At 33.6% G+C, this 20,700-nt stretch overlaps 1 protein-coding gene across 1 annotated transcript; it reads right to left on the bottom strand.

The window, feature by feature from the left end:
* Window positions 1-2,636: 2,636 nt before the first annotated feature.
* On the bottom strand, window positions 2,637-15,960 carry LOC130445976 (T-cell leukemia homeobox protein 1). Its single transcript, XM_056781919.1, has 5 exons — window positions 15,800-15,960; window positions 11,625-11,910; window positions 9,287-9,496; window positions 7,531-7,721; window positions 2,637-7,214 (listed from the first exon to the last, which is right to left on the bottom strand). Exons 2-5 carry the CDS (start codon window positions 11,839-11,841, stop codon window positions 7,059-7,061), a joined length of 774 nt encoding a protein of 257 aa, XP_056637897.1. The 5' UTR covers window positions 11,842-11,910; window positions 15,800-15,960; the 3' UTR covers window positions 2,637-7,058.
* Window positions 15,961-20,700: the final 4,740 nt, after the last annotated feature.

Below are 20,700 nucleotides of genomic sequence, written 5' to 3'. Positions count from 1 at the left end.
AACAGCAGAGTGCCTATCAACTCTTCTTTTGGCGATGAAGCACGATCTCGGGACACAATGTTTCGTTGGTTTTCCGAATTCAATCGTGGTCGCACTTCGCTACAGGATGAATTTTGTGAATCTCGTCCAAAATCGCCTGTTGTGCCATAAAACATCGATACTGTGCCTAAACTGATATTGCAAGATCGGCATGTGATATACTGTTTGGTTGAGGCATACTTGGGCATTAGTTACACTCGCATAGTAAATTTGGATTTATTTTGAGAACTATTTAAGATGAAATAAAACGGATCGACGAATCAAAGCACTTTTGGAGTGTATTGAGCAGGTGGGTGTGCGTAAGGATCGGACAGCTGTGACTGTATTATTTCCTATCGTCGACCACATTAAATATCTCTAGCAAATCGCCACATTTCTCTGATGTTTTGAGTAGGTACCAAAAATTCTGCATTTTTTCATGTGATTCTCTCGATTCCGTTCTTGTGCTTTAGATATCCTTCAATGGCTTCAGACATGTCAAATTTTATTGTAAGTGTATACATAATATACGTGACGTGATGATAAATATTTTTTCTACGAACGTGCGTTTTAACTCACTTTCCAGCACGCATTTTAGTTTTGAAAGTGACATTCTTCAAAGGAGAAGCAACTATCAAACCACCCGGGTTTGATATCAGTTGCTATGACAACCCAAGCATGTAATTGTTACTAAAATGTCAAAGTTGTTCAAAACGTCATGGAAGTGACCGAATAAGAACAATCTTCTTCTAAATTAAACCACATTAAACCGAATCCGATACAATAATATTAATGGATTTATGCGACGAAGGACTTCCCGAAGCCATTTTGAAGGCTGCAAATGAAGCTAATTCCGAGCTGTTACTTGCCAAATCCAGACTAAGGTATGAGAAGCAATAGGACAATTTTTTTACATGGTATAAGGAGTAAGGGGCCAAAACTTATACGGAAGAGGTATTACTTGCGTATTTTTCAGACCTAAGTAAGGTTTTGAAATCTAATACATTATGGTCCCGCTATTCGATGGTAAAAAGTTTAGTAAAAATAAAACATAATTTGGATATAGGAAACTTCTATAAGCTAACGTCGTTTCTTAAACAAAAAAATATTGGTTTTCGAGCACAGAAAGCGCAAGTTTTTAGTTTTTTCTAAAGAAGATATATCCAGGGTTATGCTAGCTCCCGATGATGAGGTATACTTGATGATTAAAGTGAGTACCAATTTTGCACTGGTTGACTGACTCCGCAGATCCGAGCTTGTAAATATCACTGTCGACGATATTCAAGATTAAGGCAACCTAATTGTTGTGAAAATTTCTGATTCCAAAAATCATTCGTCAAGATCATTTGTTTTATCTGAAGAAATAAATGATGGAACCTATTTGAAAGTACGCAAATTTACGACAACCTACTACTCCACACTGCCAATTTTTTATTCATTATAAGAATGGAAAATGCCCAGTTCAATGCGTTGGCGTAAACACTTTTGGTAAGATGCTAGCAGAGATTGCTGCATATTTACGCCTACCTAATCCGGAACGATATACAGGACACAGTTTCAGACGTTCTTCGGCAACGTTCCTATCAGACTCCGGCGAAGAAATAACGAACCTAAAGCGTCTCGGTGGCTGGAAGTCTACTACTGTCGCTGAGGGCTATTTGAAGGACTCCGAGAATAAGAAGAAAAAAAAATATCGAATAAAATTCTCTGTACTACAAATGACTTAAAACTGGTGCCGTCACCGTCATCGTCATCTTTATGCGACCTGCAACCGATACCATCCTCACCAACCAGACGTCATCTACCTTCCAGTTGAAACCAAAACGCTCGGGACAACTGCAGTCACTTTCCGCAATTGTTAGGAAAATAACTATTTTTTATGTATAAAAAGTGGTAGAAAGCAAATCAGACTTTGAATACACTCTTTTAAAAGGAAGTTATGACATAAAATCAATTTAATATGTGCAAAACACTGAAACAGGAACATTTGCAGTTTGATGTAATTTTTCAGATGGATGCTATGGTGAATATTCAGGGTACTTTCTCGCATTGAGTAGAGAGACTATCGAGAAGACGACGAATTCAGAATAATTTCTATTTTCAACATAGTCTCCGTTTAAGTCTATACACTTAGTACAGTGATGTTCAAGCCTTCCATATAATAGTTGCCCTCCAAAATAAGCGTTAACATATAAAATAACATCTCTCTTTAGCAAGGGAATCTTTACCCATGGCAGATCAAAGTATGAGAAGATACATATCCAATTGGATAAGTACCTTTTTTTTCTTAAAATGCGGTTGATTTTTGTAATTACTCCCTTTACCTTATTGGGAAATGATGCGTACTACTCTCCTATTGTTGTTTTACCTTCTTGAAGATAGTCGTTGACAAAATCCCATGATTATCCCAGACAATGGTCGCCATCATATCTTCGGCAATAAAACAATCTTTTTAGAGAAGGTACCCCTTTTGTAAACCACCGTCAAACCACCTTTTGTAGCCTCATCCCTTTTTACAGCCGCAGAAAATTGTGTTGGGAAAATCGTAGTCTCCGAAAAGCCCTTTTAAGTGATGTCTCCAGAATATTGTTGATAGTGGTATAATGAAAATAAACTGATTCAGTTAATAGTTTTTTATTTGAAATTACATCAGTTTACATACTAAATTCAATTAAATTTCTTGTTAGGTTAATAACAAATAAATTATTGAACAACCCTTTGGCTTAATACATTTGCACTACAGTTGATATATGAATCTAAAGAGTCCAGATGTTTCAAATAAGTACATATATTCAATACAAACGTACATGTATATATTTAAACCATTGAGATCAATTTTTAAGCTCGCGTTCGCAGGCTATGGTCTCCCATAAACCCCGTCGGCCGCGTACGGCGTTACGCCGTAAGCCGCATCATAAATCTTACGTATTTGGCGTCAGCACACAATGTCGAAATTCGATAAAGTAAAAGCTGAATTATTGATTAAATCAGTCCATTATACTATAAAAGTGACAAGCAACTTTTTCTTCGTGTGTTATGGGCTTGGGATGCCTTTTTGATGGCAGTTTTATAATATATTCCCGCACAAGTTCTACGATATGTTTGAAATGTTCTTGATTGACATGAAAATATTCAATAAATTTAGAATTGGTTTCTTTTAAGTGTTTCATTATCAAAATCTGGAAATATCCTTCTTTCTTTCTCTTAATAAATACTCGGTTCCTTGTTGAATTTATATCCATTTTATAACACACGACTAGACGCTAGCGCTGTTCTGGCTAGGCTGTGTCTGGCGTTCAGACGTAGATCAGAACGTTTACCTTCCAGTCGGTCGCTGCATATAGAATTTAATGGCCTTAGGCATTGAAGCGCGAGCGCCGGCATTTGTTTTTTTAAATCACACTTGGTAATCTGTTTAATTTAGGATGAGCGCAAGCTTAAAAATTTATAAATTGACGTTTTTATAAGCACAAACGCTCGCGCTCGCGTACAAGTTCACGCCTAGTTAGTGTTGGAAAATGGTTTACGTTCGACGCTGGCGTTCCAGAGCCAACAAATGAAAACTGGTATTCAGGTCATATAGTACATCAATTTTAATCAAATTCAACCATGACTAGAATAAAAACAATATTAACAAATCTAAAAAAATGCCGAAACTTGACAAAAAACCAGACAGTAACGAGATTTTTCTTATACCATACATCTGGTTTTGCGAAATGAAATTAGTCCAAATAGTGACAGCCAATTAAAACCTTATTGACAACGGAAACTCAAAAACTCTGTAAATAGTTTCCAGCGTGACCTCGAACGAGAGCGCGAGCGTAAGACTGTAAAATCAGCTTTAATTGCTGTTTCGACTCATTTTAAATAACAGTCATATCCGAAAGTATAATTTTATACATGTACTACCAAAAGTAGCCAGGACCTTTTCTTTTAGTTTTGAAATGATTATGTTACCTTAGAGATGAAAAAATGGAAATCATTTGTGAAAATAAGGCTAGAATTAGTGAATTTTCAGAAGTAATTGTCTTTTTGTAATATCTTCTACAATATTATGAAGATAAAAACAAAGTAATCGAATAATTCAATTTAGTGATTTCAACAAAGCAAATGCTAGTGATAGCCCGTGGAACTTAGGAAAACCACATCAATTTTTTTGGAGATGGGATATCGATTCCTAATCAGTTTCCTGAATTCTCTGTTAAATTCCGCTGAAGCTTACGACGAAGCTTGCAAGCGGAGTTTTTCACCCTGATATCTCCGGGAGAATAAAATTGAAAAAATCAATTACCTGACCTACAGTTTTACAAAGGTTGTTTCAAATTTACTGATTTATTCGGCCAAATAGTTTCACAATTACAGGAGGTAGATAAGTATCCGAAAATGAAAAAGTGGCAATGGTTTTCACTAAATCGGTATAATACAATTTATATTTTAATACAGGGTTAATACGGATGGAATTATTACACAGAATATTATATCGCTACTGAACTTATAAAGTATGTATAAAAAAACGCATACACAACTCGATTGAAAGTAACTTTCTCACATTTGCGTGTTATTTCACTAGTTCGCAATATAAATCGTATGAACGTTGTCATTTTCTTTTCTCGTTATATTTCGAAATCTGTTATTGCTGAGTTTTTTTTTGAAATATCATTAAAAGATAATACAGAAGTGAGCAGTAGCATTGATAAATAGATCTTTGATTAACTTCTTGGACTCTTTGATTTGAACATTTTTACATTTTTTTAATATATACATTTTCGTGTCATATGTACAGTGTTTTGCTACATATTATTTACTTAGTTTAATATTAAATAGACCGATATCCGAAAATATTTATCGCATCAGTAAACTTACGTATATTTATGAATTTTTTACAACAAAAATCCACCATCGTAGAAAAAAAATATTTCATATTGTAAATAAATTTGTATAAACCACAATTTGCATAGTTTATCATTTAAACAAAACGCAATTATTCAAATCATAAACCACTTTACCTGTTGAGACATTTTGTTGCCCGATTTTGTTACGAAATTTTAGGCAGACCAATCAGTCGAACAACAGTAAGTAAAATTCCGACAAATTTGAAGAAATTTGTCACGTTAAAAATATTTAAATTTCTGGGCATCCTAAGATATAGGAAAACGTAAAATTTTAGGTTACATTTAGTGTAAGTAAGTTTCACACCAAATTGCAGCTTACACCGACATATCTCACGTTGGTATCACTTATTCTGAAAAACGAAAAGTACCAACCGTAAAAAATATCATCACAATCTGCGAAAATTAGATAGTTTATTTCGGGCGTTTGCTTTTCCTCGTTTTATTTTTTAATTATTATTATTTAATTATTATAATCTTTTCCAGCCTATTGCATCCCTTCTTTCACGTAAATAATATCTTCTCCCAGCCACAAAAAAAACCAACGAACCTCTCTCTCTCTCTCTCAATATAATCTGTGGTGACTAGTGGTCTATGTCTATGGTTACGAGGGTTACTATTTAAGTTTTGGGAAATGGCAACACTGATGTGAATATGTCAAATCTGACATTGCCGTCATGAAGATACAGGTGCTATTCAAGTTGTTTACAGTTACTTAAAACATTCAACTTGGTCAAAAAATGGACATAAATCGCGAACATTTTCGTGCGATGATTATTTCTATGGCTTTCGAGCGGATTAACCCAGCAGTGTGCCGATCAATTCGTTTTAATTTTTCGTGATGAAGCACCATGTCGAGCTACCGTGTTTCGCTGATTTTCCGAATTAATTCGTGATCGCACTTCGCTTTAGGAAAAATTTGTGTCGATTGGAGCACAGATATGCTGAAAAAATCTATGCATAAGAACCCGAAACTAACCGAAAATTGTTCACGAAGCGTGAATGGTCACCCATTTTTTCGGTATTACTGAACATGTCGTTGTCGTTCCATTACAGCAACATAGAACAGGCAATTCTGAATGGTATATCGGCATTTGTTTGACAGAAGTCTTGGAAAAATCAGTCGCAGAAGACGAATCATTCTTCGCCACGACAATCCGAGCTCTCACACATCAGTTCAAACAAAAACGTTTTTGAACAGTCAAAACATTTAATTGATGGATAACCCACCGTGCAGGCACCAAATGATTCCTTCTTATTCCCACAGATTAAAAATAAATTGCGTGGTAAACGTTTTTCTACTCCTGAAGAAGCAGTTGATGCGATCAAATCACATGTTTTGCAGGTATCTCAATGCTACGACAATTGGTGCAAACGCATGCCAAAGTATATGGATTTCCATGTAGAATATTTTGGAAAACAATAAAGCCACATCCAAATTTGTTTTAGCCATATTGATTTTTATCTATTGTTGTCCAGCCGCGGCGTACACAACATTTTTTAGACGACGCATGAATTAAAAACTTTTTCAATTACACTGAGGAAAGGAAATAGCTAATAGAGAATTATAAACATTTTATTTATAATTTTTTCTGGTGACACCACTTCATAAAGCGTACCTTGCACGAGATTTATCCGGCAACGAATTAAGAACGGCCGCATTACTTTCTTCGGTGTGATCAGGTGGCGTGGATTCGAGTAACTCTTCATCACTAAGGTTTTCTTTTCCATCATCATTCATTATTATTAAGTCATTAATTTAGACAAAACTTCGGATAAAACAAATAATTTCAGAAAATTAAAAATTTAAGGTTATACAAAATCATCGAAGTGAAACTGTCAACTATCAACATCGAAGTGGCTAGAGTCGCATTTAAGAAGTTGTCTACTCCAGAACGTCCTGAAAGTGTTTTGCAGTACGGAGCTGTCACTTTTACTACATGTAACACTCAAAACGCAACTTTCGGTATGTAAATGAATACAGAACGAACAACTTTCAGATGGTGTCGTCTATAAATAATATTTCAATAATTTGATTTACTAAAAATAAATGATTCTGAATAAACAACATTTTAGTATCGTTTCTCTTTAATTAATCATATTTGCGTAAGTTTACTTTAGCGTCATTATATATTTTTTTCATTATTAAACTCACGTATCCGTTCCGGAACTATTAGTATCTTGTACATCCGGTTGAGTGTCATCGAGTAGAAGCTGTTGCTGTTTCAAAACCGCAAGACGTTGATGTGTTAATTCTAGATGGTGTTTGCGCCACTTTATACGCCTATTCTGAAACCAGACCTTCACCTGAAAACCGAGAACAAATTATGTTACCGAAGGGAGATAAGATCATTTGCGGTTTCTTGTCGTTAGAGGGTTGTTTAATCTTATTCTTAATTGATTACGTTTGTCATCAATATTCCTTATTAGAAATATGTGAACTATAGAATTATAGCAATTGATGGAGAGTTTTTTCTCATCTCATGCTTCAACTACTGAGCTCATTGATAATACTTATCGGAACCATGAAAAAAGTTTCTAATTTTTTATGTTATTCTCAAACTCGCATATTTTTATTTTATAACGAATAAACACAAAAAAAAACAAGCATGTATCTACTAACTTGTGCCTCGGTGAGTTGAAGCGTATGTGCTAAATAAAGTCGTTCCGGTCCAACCATATATTGCTGTCTTTCGAATTCCGCTTCCAGCCTTTCCAATTGTTCGGGAGTGAAAATCGTTCTGACTCTTTTGCTTTTGCAACTTTTTTTATTTTGTAATACACCATGTGACATGTGCTTGAGGGAATTCCTCACTGAAACATAATTAAAACGTTGAAGGACATCGAATAGAGCTTATATTCTGGATTAAGATATCTCTTTGATTTTAGCTGGAACGGTTAGAAAACATTCAGAAAACGGATTGAATTTTCTAATTGATACATTTTTCATTGATTGTGGTATGGCTAGATTACGCAACCTAATTAAAATAAGTAGAGGAATTTTTTATAGATGATATGCTCGATACGGAAACGTACCAAAGGATTAAATTGGTTAGAAAACTCATCGGATATAAAAACGATTGTGGTCGTGAGGAATATGATTGTTAGAGTCGTATTTAGAAGAACCAAGGCACCGATCAGTGATCGGGAGCTAGTTGTAGCGGATAAAAATGAGGGTCCGTTCGCTATTGCTGAATAGAGCAGCTACCAACTCTCTAACTACCACACCTACATTCAAAACTTCTTCAACTACTGCGCTGATTCTTAAATTTTCTTCTGTCTCTTTATTTCTTGTATCGGTTCTTAAATATTTAAAACTTTTAAATAATTTTATCGATTTCGATGTTAAAATTTTTTGCTTTTTATACTAATAATAGTTTTGTTTACTTTTAATATCTGCTTTCATGTTATTCTATTATTCAACATTAATTCGTCAATTTAGATTTTGAGATTTTCCTTTTTTTATTCCACTATATTAATTTTTGTCTTTTTTATATTCGTATTTATGTTTTTCATTTTTAATTCCTGCTTTCATGTTATTTAATTATATTTTAATTCTTTTTGGTTACTAGCAGACAACGGTCTTTGATTTCAATATCCTATTTGTAGTTGTTTCAATTCTATAATATATCATCAATTATTTTCTCTTATCAAGCTCTTAACAGTATCGTCAAATGCTTCTGTTTGTGTCTGGGTTTCAATTTGTTTTTTTCTGTGTATGCTTCAACCGCTAAGGGTTATTACCACCTAACCTTTCGTTATTATATTATTATAGTTTTGTCTTTTGTTCACGAGAATAAGTTCAACGTTCAGTCTCACATTCCACTCGTTACATTTGGAAGGGTCTTCTTCCATGGGTAATTCGAGTATGACAGTTAGTGGAAAACTTTTTTTCCTATCATCTGTTTTGGTGTTGATACACGATCTTGTATTTTTCTTTATTTCCACTTTAATATTCCTCGCACTGGTTTTCTTGGTTGGCTGTTTAAAATACGTAAATTCTATGAGCCGCTTTCACCAAAATTATTTCTGTAGTTGAAAATAATGGATTTCACATTTTTTTTGGAAGCGGAATATTACGTCCCCGATTGAAAATATCGACTTTACTGAATTCTCTATTATTATGTAGGTGCTTAAGGCACCGCTTACAAGCACGATTTAGGACACTCGATATGATCAGTATGTCCCACGGTTCCAAAAATTCCACTTCAAATAATTGTCCAAATACCAATTAATTCTGATGCGACTAATAAACACTATTAGTTGAACTCCTTCCCGTGTTTATTCTTCAATTAATCTTTTGTCGTTCTTTTTTTCAGTCGTGTTTTTTTTATTGAATACAATAATTGCAATGTGATACTCTTTAAAAAGAGACTTACCATTGTGCCTAGACGGGGGGCATCCGCGACCAGTATCTGAAGGGTTAGAGGGGGCAAAGTGGCCTCCAGGAGCGGCAGTGCCTGACACCGACGAGACGTGTACCGGAAGTTGTAACCTGCTGCAACCAGATATCAGAGCGCCACCGCTTCGGTCACCGCCCGTCGATAAGTTCACGACACTTAAATCGGTCGCAGAACCTACCGCGCTACCTGCAATTAAAAAGATAAACTATTCAAGTATCTTAAATTACACAGTTAAAATATATCTTGCTTGAAATATACATGGTGTGTATAAAAAATATGTTGACCCTACGATTGTCGTTTTGTTTATTAAATACTCATGTTTCAAACAAGTGTTTCCTCTTTCCGCTCTTTTCTGCTACTTCATACATCTGCTGTATTGTTTTGCTTTGTCTTCCCTCTTCCTATACTACTTCTTGGATCTTCCTCTCCTTATTTTCTTATATCTTTTTGTTTCTGTCATTTTTCTTGTGAGGATTTGTGGTGTTCTTCTCTTCATGTGTCCGCACCAGTTTAAACATCTTCAAACTATTTTGTTTTCTACTGCTTCCTATTTAAGTTTCTCTAAAATTACTTTATTTCTTATATACTATCCACCCTCGTTTTCCCTGTTATTTTCCTCTGTTGCTTCATCTCCGCTGCTACTAATCTATCTTTTTGTTCATTAGTCAAGTTTCACTTTCATACTATACGTGAGTAGAGTTTTCCAGTTATATACTTTTGTCTCCTATTTCTTTATTCATTATTGAAACTTGTCAGTGTTCTCTTTTTTGATTTACTACCATTCTCAAGTTTTGTATTGTCTTTATTCATGTCTACTTTTCTTCCATTTTTTCAAATGTGTCTGCTACGATTACTATTATCGTCTGCATATACTAATCCGTCCATTTTCCGGTTTCCATAGCCAATTAGTCTGCAGTTTATAGTTCTTCTCCTTCATCCTTTTTTTGTTTTTGTCATTCTATCCATAACAAGTATAAATAGAAGCCTATCTCCTTGTTTTACTGCCATCCTAAACTAAATGTAATATGTAATATTAAGGTCCTTAATATGTATATGTTGTTTATAGTTTGTTTTCTTTTTCCATATTCACTTTGTTTCTCCTCCATTTCCTCATCAACGAGAATCTTCTTCCCATTGTCTGGGAATTTTATTTGCGTTCCATGCTAAATTGAATTTCTCTTTCCCTTTTCTGTTTGTCCTAAATATTTTATCATTTCCGCTTCTATGTTGTCTCCTCCAAATGCTTTTCTCATTTTGATTTTCCCTATTGCTTCTTCCACGTAATCTTCCGCGATTTCTCCTCTCTTATCTTTCTATATTCGTATAATTCCCCTTCCTCGAATTCTTCTTCATTTTTCAAGTTTCTACCTCTGGGGCTGTATGTTCTTATATGTTTTTCGTGTTAACCTTTATATTGTTCGTTTATCTCTTATTTTTCTCATTCCCTTTCTTCTTCCCATTGATCTGATTTTGTTATTGTCTTCATAGGCATTTGCTAATTTTTCTTCAAATTGTTTCCATGTTTTGTTTTTCGCTTCTTTGACTTCTTTCTTAACTTTTCTTCTTATGGATTTGTATGCCTCCTTATTTTTTTCTTTCTTTTCTATTTTGAATATAATTCTTTCATTTCTTCTTGTTCTGCTCAACCATTTTCCTTATTTCTTTCTTTTTTGAGGTCCTTCCTTTTCATCGTCCTTCTCCCGCAAAAAGTTTTGTGTGAGAAATAAACGAAATAAACACAGGTCGAGAAGCATTTTCGTTGTTCGTGATTTTTCAACTGTTATGAAAGATGGAATCTTTCACCGTCCATATATAGGAGCTGCAGAATGAGCGCTGGGAAGATACAATGAAAAACGACGAAATCAAAAACCATGTTGCTGTCAGAAGCTAAATACCTACGTGGAAGGGAAAAAAGGTCAGAAAGAAGAAACAGAATTCAACATAGATGAGAATATCGGCCTAAATATAGGGTCAGCCAAAAACAAATTGATGTGTGAGTCCCGGAAATCCCCTGTATCTTGCGCTATTCCTGCAGAATTAATTAAAACAGGAACAGAGGAACAGTTTGGGATATATTTTGTGGTCTTTGAAGTATGGTATTCATTCGCTTATTATCTTACAGAAACCACAATTCTTTCTTTTGCTCTTCGTATCAGTCTTTCTGCTCTTTCTCAGGTAAAAATTCAGGTGTAGGTGATATAATAAAGAATTTAATGTATGGGAGAGAGGGTTACAAACATTTTTAATAGAAATGTGTTTAGAAATCATGAAAATTTATTTTGTTTAAACATTCATAAATCATTCATCAACTCACCTAAGTTTTTGTTGTCATTCTTCAATCCCAATATTGCAGCTATCGTAAAAGACTTATTACTAGCGGAAGAATTACTTCTACATCGAATATCATTTTCTTGAACAATATCGTCACATAAATTCGAAGTTTGATGTTCGTTTTCATTTGATCGATCTTCTAATTGATGATAACTTAGAAAATGACTCAATGATGTTGAATAATTGTAGTGATGTAACATCCCTAATAGCTAACGGCCGTGTTTAGAGGTATCGCTGCTAGCTTAACGGATTACATTTTGCGGTACCTGCTAAACAGAATAAGAAAAATTTCGATTTTCAGTTTGTTGGATTAAAATTTTTACTTGGTGATCGATAAATAATCTATCTTCAACTTTTTGACGTTGATTTCATATTAGTTCTTTTTTGTCATGGACTATTTACTTACTATTTGAAGCGATTTATAAAATAAATTCTTTGTTTCATACACAAAAATTGCTGAATAACTATTTAGCAAAAACATAATTAAAGATACTTCGTTATCTTTTCGTTTTTTTTTAATATTTTGACATTAGTAAGAGCGGTGATGTTTTTCACCATAGAATGAATTGATGGTAATTTTATTTTCAAAATAGGTTCAACTCTGCTTCGATACTCATTTATGAAATACATTAAGGCTGGAACGTAGTTTCAGACGTTTAAATAGTGACAAAAAGCACTAAAAATTGTATAGCTTTCGCTTGGAAATTAATTTTTGCAGCGCAACTAAAAATTAATTAGCGACATAGTTTTAAAGACTTTCTTTAGATAGGTGTCGATTGAAATTTGACCAAGATTAACAACAAATGATTTTTAATCACATATTTGAAGGAATATGCGGAAAGTCGGAAACCATTTATTAGCTCCGGGAGATGTTCTTGAATTGAAACTGTTGGTGTTTCAAAATGTAAATCTTCTTCATCGTAGTTTAAATGGGTTTTCCATTTGAAAGTCGTCGTTGTTTCACAAATTTTTTTCCCAATTATATCATAATGAAAAGAGAAATAGCATTTTTTGTGGTAGGGAGCTCATTCGGAACTCACTTCGGGTCCATTCTTTTCAAAACACTGAAATAGGGAAATATTTAACAAAAATAATCAAAAAGTTGGTCAGGAATCAACATTCCCTTGCAAAGAGCTAGAGATTAGTCACAAATCAATAGAAATTATCACAAACTATACTCAGTATTAATCAAAAATTGTAGTTTATCCCTACGGCACTATTAGGAAATGAGTATAACGAAATTTTGAATAGGGTGGTAAATCAGGTAAACGTGATCCAGTCGATAGCGTCCCTCAATCATGAAACTAATCAGATGCATTTAATATTTGTCACGAGTTTGATTCGAACAGCTCTTTAATTTATTTGTTATATTTGAGCAAATGGGAAAGGCTAAAGCTATAGATCCAAGGAAATGGATGGACGTACATATAGTGAAAGCTGTAGAAAAAGTGATAAGTAAAAAATTGGTGGTATTTAGTGAGCCAGGCCATAACAACCTTAAATAGACACATCTCCAAGAGCTGAAATACCAAACAGAACATCAGAAGACTGATACATCCGTGGAATCTGCCGTCCTTTATAATTAAAGAAATTGTTAATCTCAGCTGTTTTGTTGATATTTTAGATTTTTTTAGTTTAGTTATGCAAATTGAGTCGGAGCTTGAGACCAATTGTACCTTCAAAAAAACTCACCTAGGCTTGAACCAGTTAATTTTTTCACAAATAATTTTGAGAATAGTATAATATGTGTCAAAAAGACGTATAAAGATACCAGGATATAAATTATACGCGAAATATTGATCATTAAAAGATATAAATCTGAGTAAAAATACTAGAATGATAATTAGGACTAACAACAACTTATGCAGGTGAATTAATGAGCTTGACACAGAATTAAAACTAAGAATAATAGAAACGAAAACAACGTCAACAACCCTAGGACCAAAAATACTGTAAGAAAATGAATTCAGAATATTTTGAAGAAGATCAAAATTAAGTCGAATCGTCAAAGCAATTTCCAAAAAAGCCAATGTAGTTTAAAGAAAACTAAAATTTGTATGATTTAACAACAAAAACCTTAAAAAAGGTCTAAGAAGTGAGAAATTGTAGAAAGTTTAGTGATAAAATTATCTGTAACATTTAAACAAGAAAACTGATAATGTGGCGTAAAATTATGCATGTTTCTTTTTTCTTTTTGTGCATATATGTAGTTTCTACCCAACTACCATGATTTCAGTGTATCTACTAATAAAACTACCTATGCCCTGTACATAAATTACGGTCTAGTAATTCAAAAAATGTACCACTCCCTTTCCCCATTTATTAATGCAAATTTTTTGTGAATGATGTTTTATTTTGGAACTTATAGAATGATATATCGGTAAGACGAACATTTAAATGGTGAAAAGGAATTCCGAAACATCTAAAATATAGTTCTCAAAATGGACTCCGCAAAAACGCCTATGGGAAAAGTGGTTTCCATTAATTCAGCTACATTTTGAATATATCACTTATTTCGGCGTCCTATACAAATGAATTGATAAACACAAAGATCAAAACTAAATGAGTCCTGAGAAAGGGCTGAGATTTACCAAACAGGTTATAGTTCTTCCAATCAACAATCAATATTTCATAAATACCCACGGCACTCATACCAAATTAAGAAATGAAACATGTTTACTCCTCGTATAAAATTCGGTAAACATTGTCAGTCCACGTAGACTCATCATCTCCTCTGTTTACCAATGAAAACATCGAATCGTAAACATAAATGCATTTCTATTGGCCGAAACTGTCGGTAAACGTATGTACTCAATTTGTTTGAAATATTCCAGCTAGACAGTCTGCGATAAACGTGGCGTGGCTTGGTGAGATTTATTTATTGATTCATAAATTTCTTTAAATAAATAAAAATATGGCGTTCTTTAGAGCATGGGCGAATGAAGACAATGAAATTGCACAGTGTAGTGGGAATAAAGACAGGTATGAATTTAATAATAAAGATTTAGATATACAAACACATCAAGTTACTTTCGCCTAAAACGCTCACGTCCTATTTAGTGGACGTTGTTGTCTTCAAGTGAAATGAAATTATTCATATGTCATTTTCAAATCCAACAAGTCAAACAAGTCATACAATTGAGGTTATGAAAATTTTTTAAATAGTATACAGAATAATTCTTAAAAAAATACGACCGGGCGTATCCAGGAAATTGTATGTCCATAACTTTGGATCAATACATCTTAAAACAGTCTTCAAAATTAGAATTATTTTTCAATATAGTCTCCCTCTATCTACTCAAACTCTTCAAAACGTCTAAACGACTAAAGCTTTCATCGTCGCTGTTAAATCTTTTACGTCTTAACTCGGCCTTTGCGAACGGAAAACATCGGTTGGGAACAGATCAGGGTTATATGGTGGGTACGTGTGCATTCTCTGTGAAGCTACATGTATGCAGAGTAGCCTTAGAAAGCGAGGCAGTTGGAATGAAGCATTATGGTGGAATGCTTTTTCCAGCAAAATTATTGCAATTCAAATAATACAAAATTTCAAACGTTCATTAACAAATAGGTATTTAATAAAAAAAATCCTATGATATGGCTTTTGGCCTGTCCAACCGTTCTTCTATTGTTCTGCACAGCTTACGGTTATGAAAGACTAATGTAAGACCAAAACTTTTATAAACACGAAAATTTTAAGAAATATTCAGATTATTCTGTAATAATATATAAAATGACTATAGCAATTGGATCACTTTTCTGTTTGGGAAACTTTGAAGAATAGTAAAGCAAATTTCCCGAGGATAAACTCACTTCTGCATGTTTCTTTTATCCCACACTATAAATTATTACAAATTGTTGTAAAAAGACAATATTAGTGCAGAACACCTGCTAAGAGCCACCACTGCTTGCATCGTGTACCAAATTTTGTTCTTCGTGTAATGAAACATATTCTCCTATATTTTACCTATGTCTAAACTTGAGATTTCGATTGAATAAATGCACTACAAACCTTAAAAATCATGCAAACTACGATATAATGGAGAATTTATATATTGCCAGTACTTATTTCTAATCTAGTTGTTATAAACAGATAATTTAAAGGAAAAATATCATGGACGCTTTTCAATGGAAAATGCAATACTGTCATACATTTACCTTCAAATGAATTTTTCAACAAGTATGTGGCTTATATCCTTTCAAGATTACCTTAGCTCACGTCTTTTCACTTGACACCTACACTCTAAACAACCGCAAGTTTATTAACAAATGAAGATGAAGACGGTGTTGATAACAGTTAGTTATCTCTGAACTATAATGAAACTGACAGATGGGTACAAGGTATAGTTTCCCTGCTCATCTTCAAACAACCCCCCCTTTCAGCGGGAGACCGCAGAGTAAGGGGTGGAGCCGTTTAGAGGACGACCCCTTGGTAATTTTAAAGAGCTAAATTCGACCTGATGTGGCTTCATATTGCCAACGATTTATCTCGTTCGGGTTTTTTGTGCTCGCTTTCGGATTTAGGGTTGAATAAGGCAATTGGACGATCGTAAAGTTAAGTTGTACCCGGATGTTATTGGAAGGTATCTTTCTCAATTTGTGTAACATTTTTAGATTAAGAAAATATCTCATAGTCGTCGTGTAATTGAAAAACATTATAAGATGTTATTGGCATTAACATTTTGTTTAGTTTCCTCTAAAATTTTTATTATGAATCTACTGATAATATGAGATAGCGAACAGTGCACACGGAAGAAGCTGTAACCGATGTACAGAAAAGCATTAAAGAAGATCCAAATCAATAGCTTCGTTGCCTTTATCAGTAACTGGGCTGCCCACTTTATGGAAGATTTAATGAAAGCATCTTGACTTGAAAACCTTTAAGATACAATCTGTGTCGGAATTAGAGCCAAACAATCACATCGAATGAACTGAAGCCCACACTGATCTCAACGTAACTCCGCTGAGATCTGAACGTTTCGCTGTCCCGAGATAGAATAAATTTCTCCTCGAATCTAAACTTCTTGCCTGGAATCGTGTGAGTATGGGACAACTAGAATATAAAAGGATGCAGGTATATTGGTTTTTCCCAAAACGTGTATCAGGTATATCGGAAAGGATTAATTTAATTGTATGCTATTAGGAAGGTTATAAAAGAAAGGAGGCTTTCCAAAAAGAATTTCTTGGGTCAGATATGGATTTAGTCGGGAGTAGAAGATTATTGTTTTAATGAGAAAGTTATTCAGAGAAATGTATACCTGCATTCAGTATTTTTTAAATGCGAGGGCACCTGGCTTGGTGATCGGTAATCTTGGTTCAATCCACGTCGAAAATCATAGAAAATCATCGCACGAAAATGTTCGCGATTTAATTCTATTTTATAAAGATAAATATTTCAAGTATTTGTAAACAACGACACGTTCTGGATATGTCAAATGTCAAACTTCATGATGGCAATGTCAGATTTGACATATTCACATTAATGTTGCCATATATCCTAAGATACTCATTTAAATTAGGTATATTTAAAATGTCATAATAAAGTTTATGTTTAAGTTTAGAAATACTTATATTGAGACTGTTATTAGTAGAGCGAATCTAATGAAAAAGCTTAAGAAGTCCATGAAAAGTAGGCAAAAACGTAACATTGGACTGGAATATATTTCTTCTAATGAAACTATGGGCGTTAATCTTCTTTCATGGTCTCTGTTTTGTTTATACTAAGATTGGTACATACACATTGTTTTGTTTACGTAAATTCCTGAATATACTAATTCTTGATTGTTGAAAACTATTACGAACATAATTTTGGTTTGTATCAACTTTTTCCTTGGCCTGATTTGATTGGTAGGTATGTTGGTTTTTCCTGAAACGTGCTACCAGGTATATAGGACAGTATTAAGTTAATTGCATGCTTTTAGGACACTAAGAAGCTTATAAAGTATCTTGGAATTCCCAAAAGAAGGCAACTTAAAAATTTCCTAGGTCGGGCATCGGTCAATAAAAAATCAGCTTCTCTTAGTTTAATAATTTACTTGATGCAATTTATTTTCAGTAGTTTTTAGGTCTAAACGATTAGACTTTGTTTTATAATTTTATAAGCAAAAAATTATTTCATAAAACTCATAAATTACAAAGAGAAATCATGTACTTCTAATTCATTCCCTTTGTCGGAAATTAATTTTAAAAAGTTTTATCTAATACTTTGGTAAATCTTGTGTATGATCATTTCGATTCAACCATCCACACCAGTCGCCGAGCAGCAAGAGTGTAGCGTTATTAAATTCAAAATGAAAAAGTTAATAGTGCACTCACAAAGAAGTAGAGATGCCGGTGAATAATCTAATATTGCATACAGCTTTTAAAGGGATTTGAAACGATTTAAACCATAAACGGAGGGTTAAAGTACAAGAAATTTCTACTCAAGTCTTAATAACGTGATAATAAGAACACGTATGTATTTAATAGATTATTATCTATTATCTTCAAGTATTTATACAAAATTATTCCATATACTCTAATAAGAAGTCAAAAAATATAAGTTTGAATAACTTAACCTCAAATTTGTAATCCATTCTATTTGGAAATATATATACTACCTCATACTAAGTCAACTTAACCTCAAATATTTACATTTCTCAACATGGACTTTCAAGATTATCTGTTTAGAAAGATCGACGCAAGTTTTTTAACTTAAATATGAGACTATGAGTGGCATATCGAACTAATACACAAAAATTTGAAATTGAATGTTTCTCAAATCACTGATAGTTACGTCAAGATTCATCAGTTGCATAATGTATCAACCGAACTTTTGCTTCTTCTCGTAAGGTGACGGTACTATTCCATTTCGCCTTCGGGGGAGTACAGACAACCAAAGTTATTTCACTGTCCTTCAGATAATTTGATGTGTATTCATAACTTATGTGAATTATTGTCACTTGTCACTTTTCAAAAGTTAAGCAAAATATTTATTTAGTAGTTTTTTTGTATTAGTCCTAGACGATTGAAACATGACTCGCTATAAGCATCGCTATTATAACAACCTACTACAACAAACGAAGAAAAAACAATTCACTTAAAAAGACAGCAGACGCAAAGAAAAATTATTTATAAAGCAGTTTCCTTTATATAAATAATATTACTGTCAAGAGGAAATTAGTTAGAGATGATATCTTTCTTAAGAATCAACTCTTGGTAAAATGTATCGGTTATACTAAGAAAAAACAAACGATGTCCTATCTTCTTCCATTTTAACCTCAATTGAAGATGGTGCTAAAAGGGTTTACAGCTACGGAATTGCTGAAAATGTTGTAGAAGTGTTTTGGGGAGTCCGCTTTATAGTTTTTGAGTGGAACGAACCATTTAGTTGGGGTGGTGAAGGCGACAAAAACTGGCATCAAGTAAGTCGTGCATCCACCTCTTTTGACGACGATAACATCAAAGAAGTTGAAATAGCAGAGGCTTCCAGCATCTTTTATAAATCGGAGCAGTATATTTTGGTTAATGTTTTTAGGTATAAATTAGACTCGTACCAAAAACTATTATTGTTTCGCAAAAATAGTGTTGAGTAGAAGTCGCAAAAAAGATGCTTGTCAACGTATTTTAGCACTCTACTTCCATCAAACACGTAATTTCTGGTCACGAGATTTGAGTTAATGAATGATTGGAAACAGATAAAACAACAACGAAATCGATCAAAAATCAAGGTCATGCTCATCGTTCTTTTCAATTACCTTGGTGTGGTTCACCATGAATTCGAGTCAAACGGTCAATAAGAAGAACTTTTTATCCATTTTGAGGCATATACGTGAAGTACGTGAAGCAATTCAATAAACGATGGAGTAGAGTAGAATTTGATCACATGTATTGTGAGGGATTCAGTCTTCTGAGAAGATATCTTCGGTTTTATACGTATTAGATAATTTTTTCAATCTGGACTAAACAGAGTATCCTCTAATTGTACTTTAGATTATTATTCTGTCCATAATCAAGTTAAAGAGGATGAGGATTTTTTCCTAAATCTTCTGATAGTGGTATGAAGAATGGTTCTCTCATTTACTGGATTTAATTTTCTTCAATTCCGCCATGGTTTTGTATAGTACTAGCTATCAGTTTACCGTTACCATTACCCACTGCTAAAACTAAACTAAGTCGTGAATCTCTAGAAGCTACGTAGCTTTGTTGTATCTTCTTCGATACAAAACGTGTTGGTTTTTGTTTGGTTTTTCCAAAAATTTGTACCAGGTATAATTAATTTAATTACATGCTATTAGAACATTAGAACAATAAAGAGGTTACAAAAGAAAGATGCCTTGGAATTCCCAAAAGAAGAAATTCTCGCGGTCAAAAGATTATTGTTTTTTTAGGAAGCTGTTCGGAGAAATGTGTACCTGTATTAAGTATTTTCAAATGCAAGGATTGTCATAAACTTGCAAATTCCGTTGTTTTTTCTTTGGTTGAATCCGTTTATATTCTTACGAACTCGTCCACTGATATATACCGTGAAGCTGAACCTGTTCTAATAAATTATTAAAGGTAAATTTTGGCGTGTGCAACGGGGAATTTCCGTGTTTTTTCGTAAGATCTGTTTAACTTTCTTTATAGAGACAATTTCTAAATAACCTATTTATTAATTTACGATATTCCAGAGATATCGAGAAACGGAAGTTCCAGAAAGATGTATCAATACATAAAGCGAAGTTCTAGCAGCCATAAGTCATAGTGGCATAGTTATGAGTAAATACGAAACAAAATAGAAGAACTATTTAAATAAATTAGATGTTAAGTGTGTTTATGAATATTAGTGAATAGTTAAGCATGAAAGTGGTAGTGAATAGTGTGTAAATAAAATACTTGCATAAAAAACCGCGAGTTTAAATTCATCCCTCCCGTTTGCCATAAACTTGCAAATTCTGTTGTTTTTTCTTTGGTTGAATCCGTTTATATTCTTACGAACTCGTCCATTGATATATACCGTGAAGCTGAACCTGTTCTAATAAGTTATTAAAGGTAAATTTTGGCGTGTGCAACGGGGAATTTCCGTGTTTTTTCGTAAG

The sequence above is a fragment of the Diorhabda sublineata genome, chromosome 6 (genome assembly GCF_026230105.1).
Source record: "Diorhabda sublineata isolate icDioSubl1.1 chromosome 6, icDioSubl1.1, whole genome shotgun sequence".
Taxonomy (NCBI): Eukaryota; Metazoa; Arthropoda; class Insecta; order Coleoptera; family Chrysomelidae; genus Diorhabda; species Diorhabda sublineata.
This window is presented reverse-complemented; position numbering and strand designations above follow the sequence as displayed.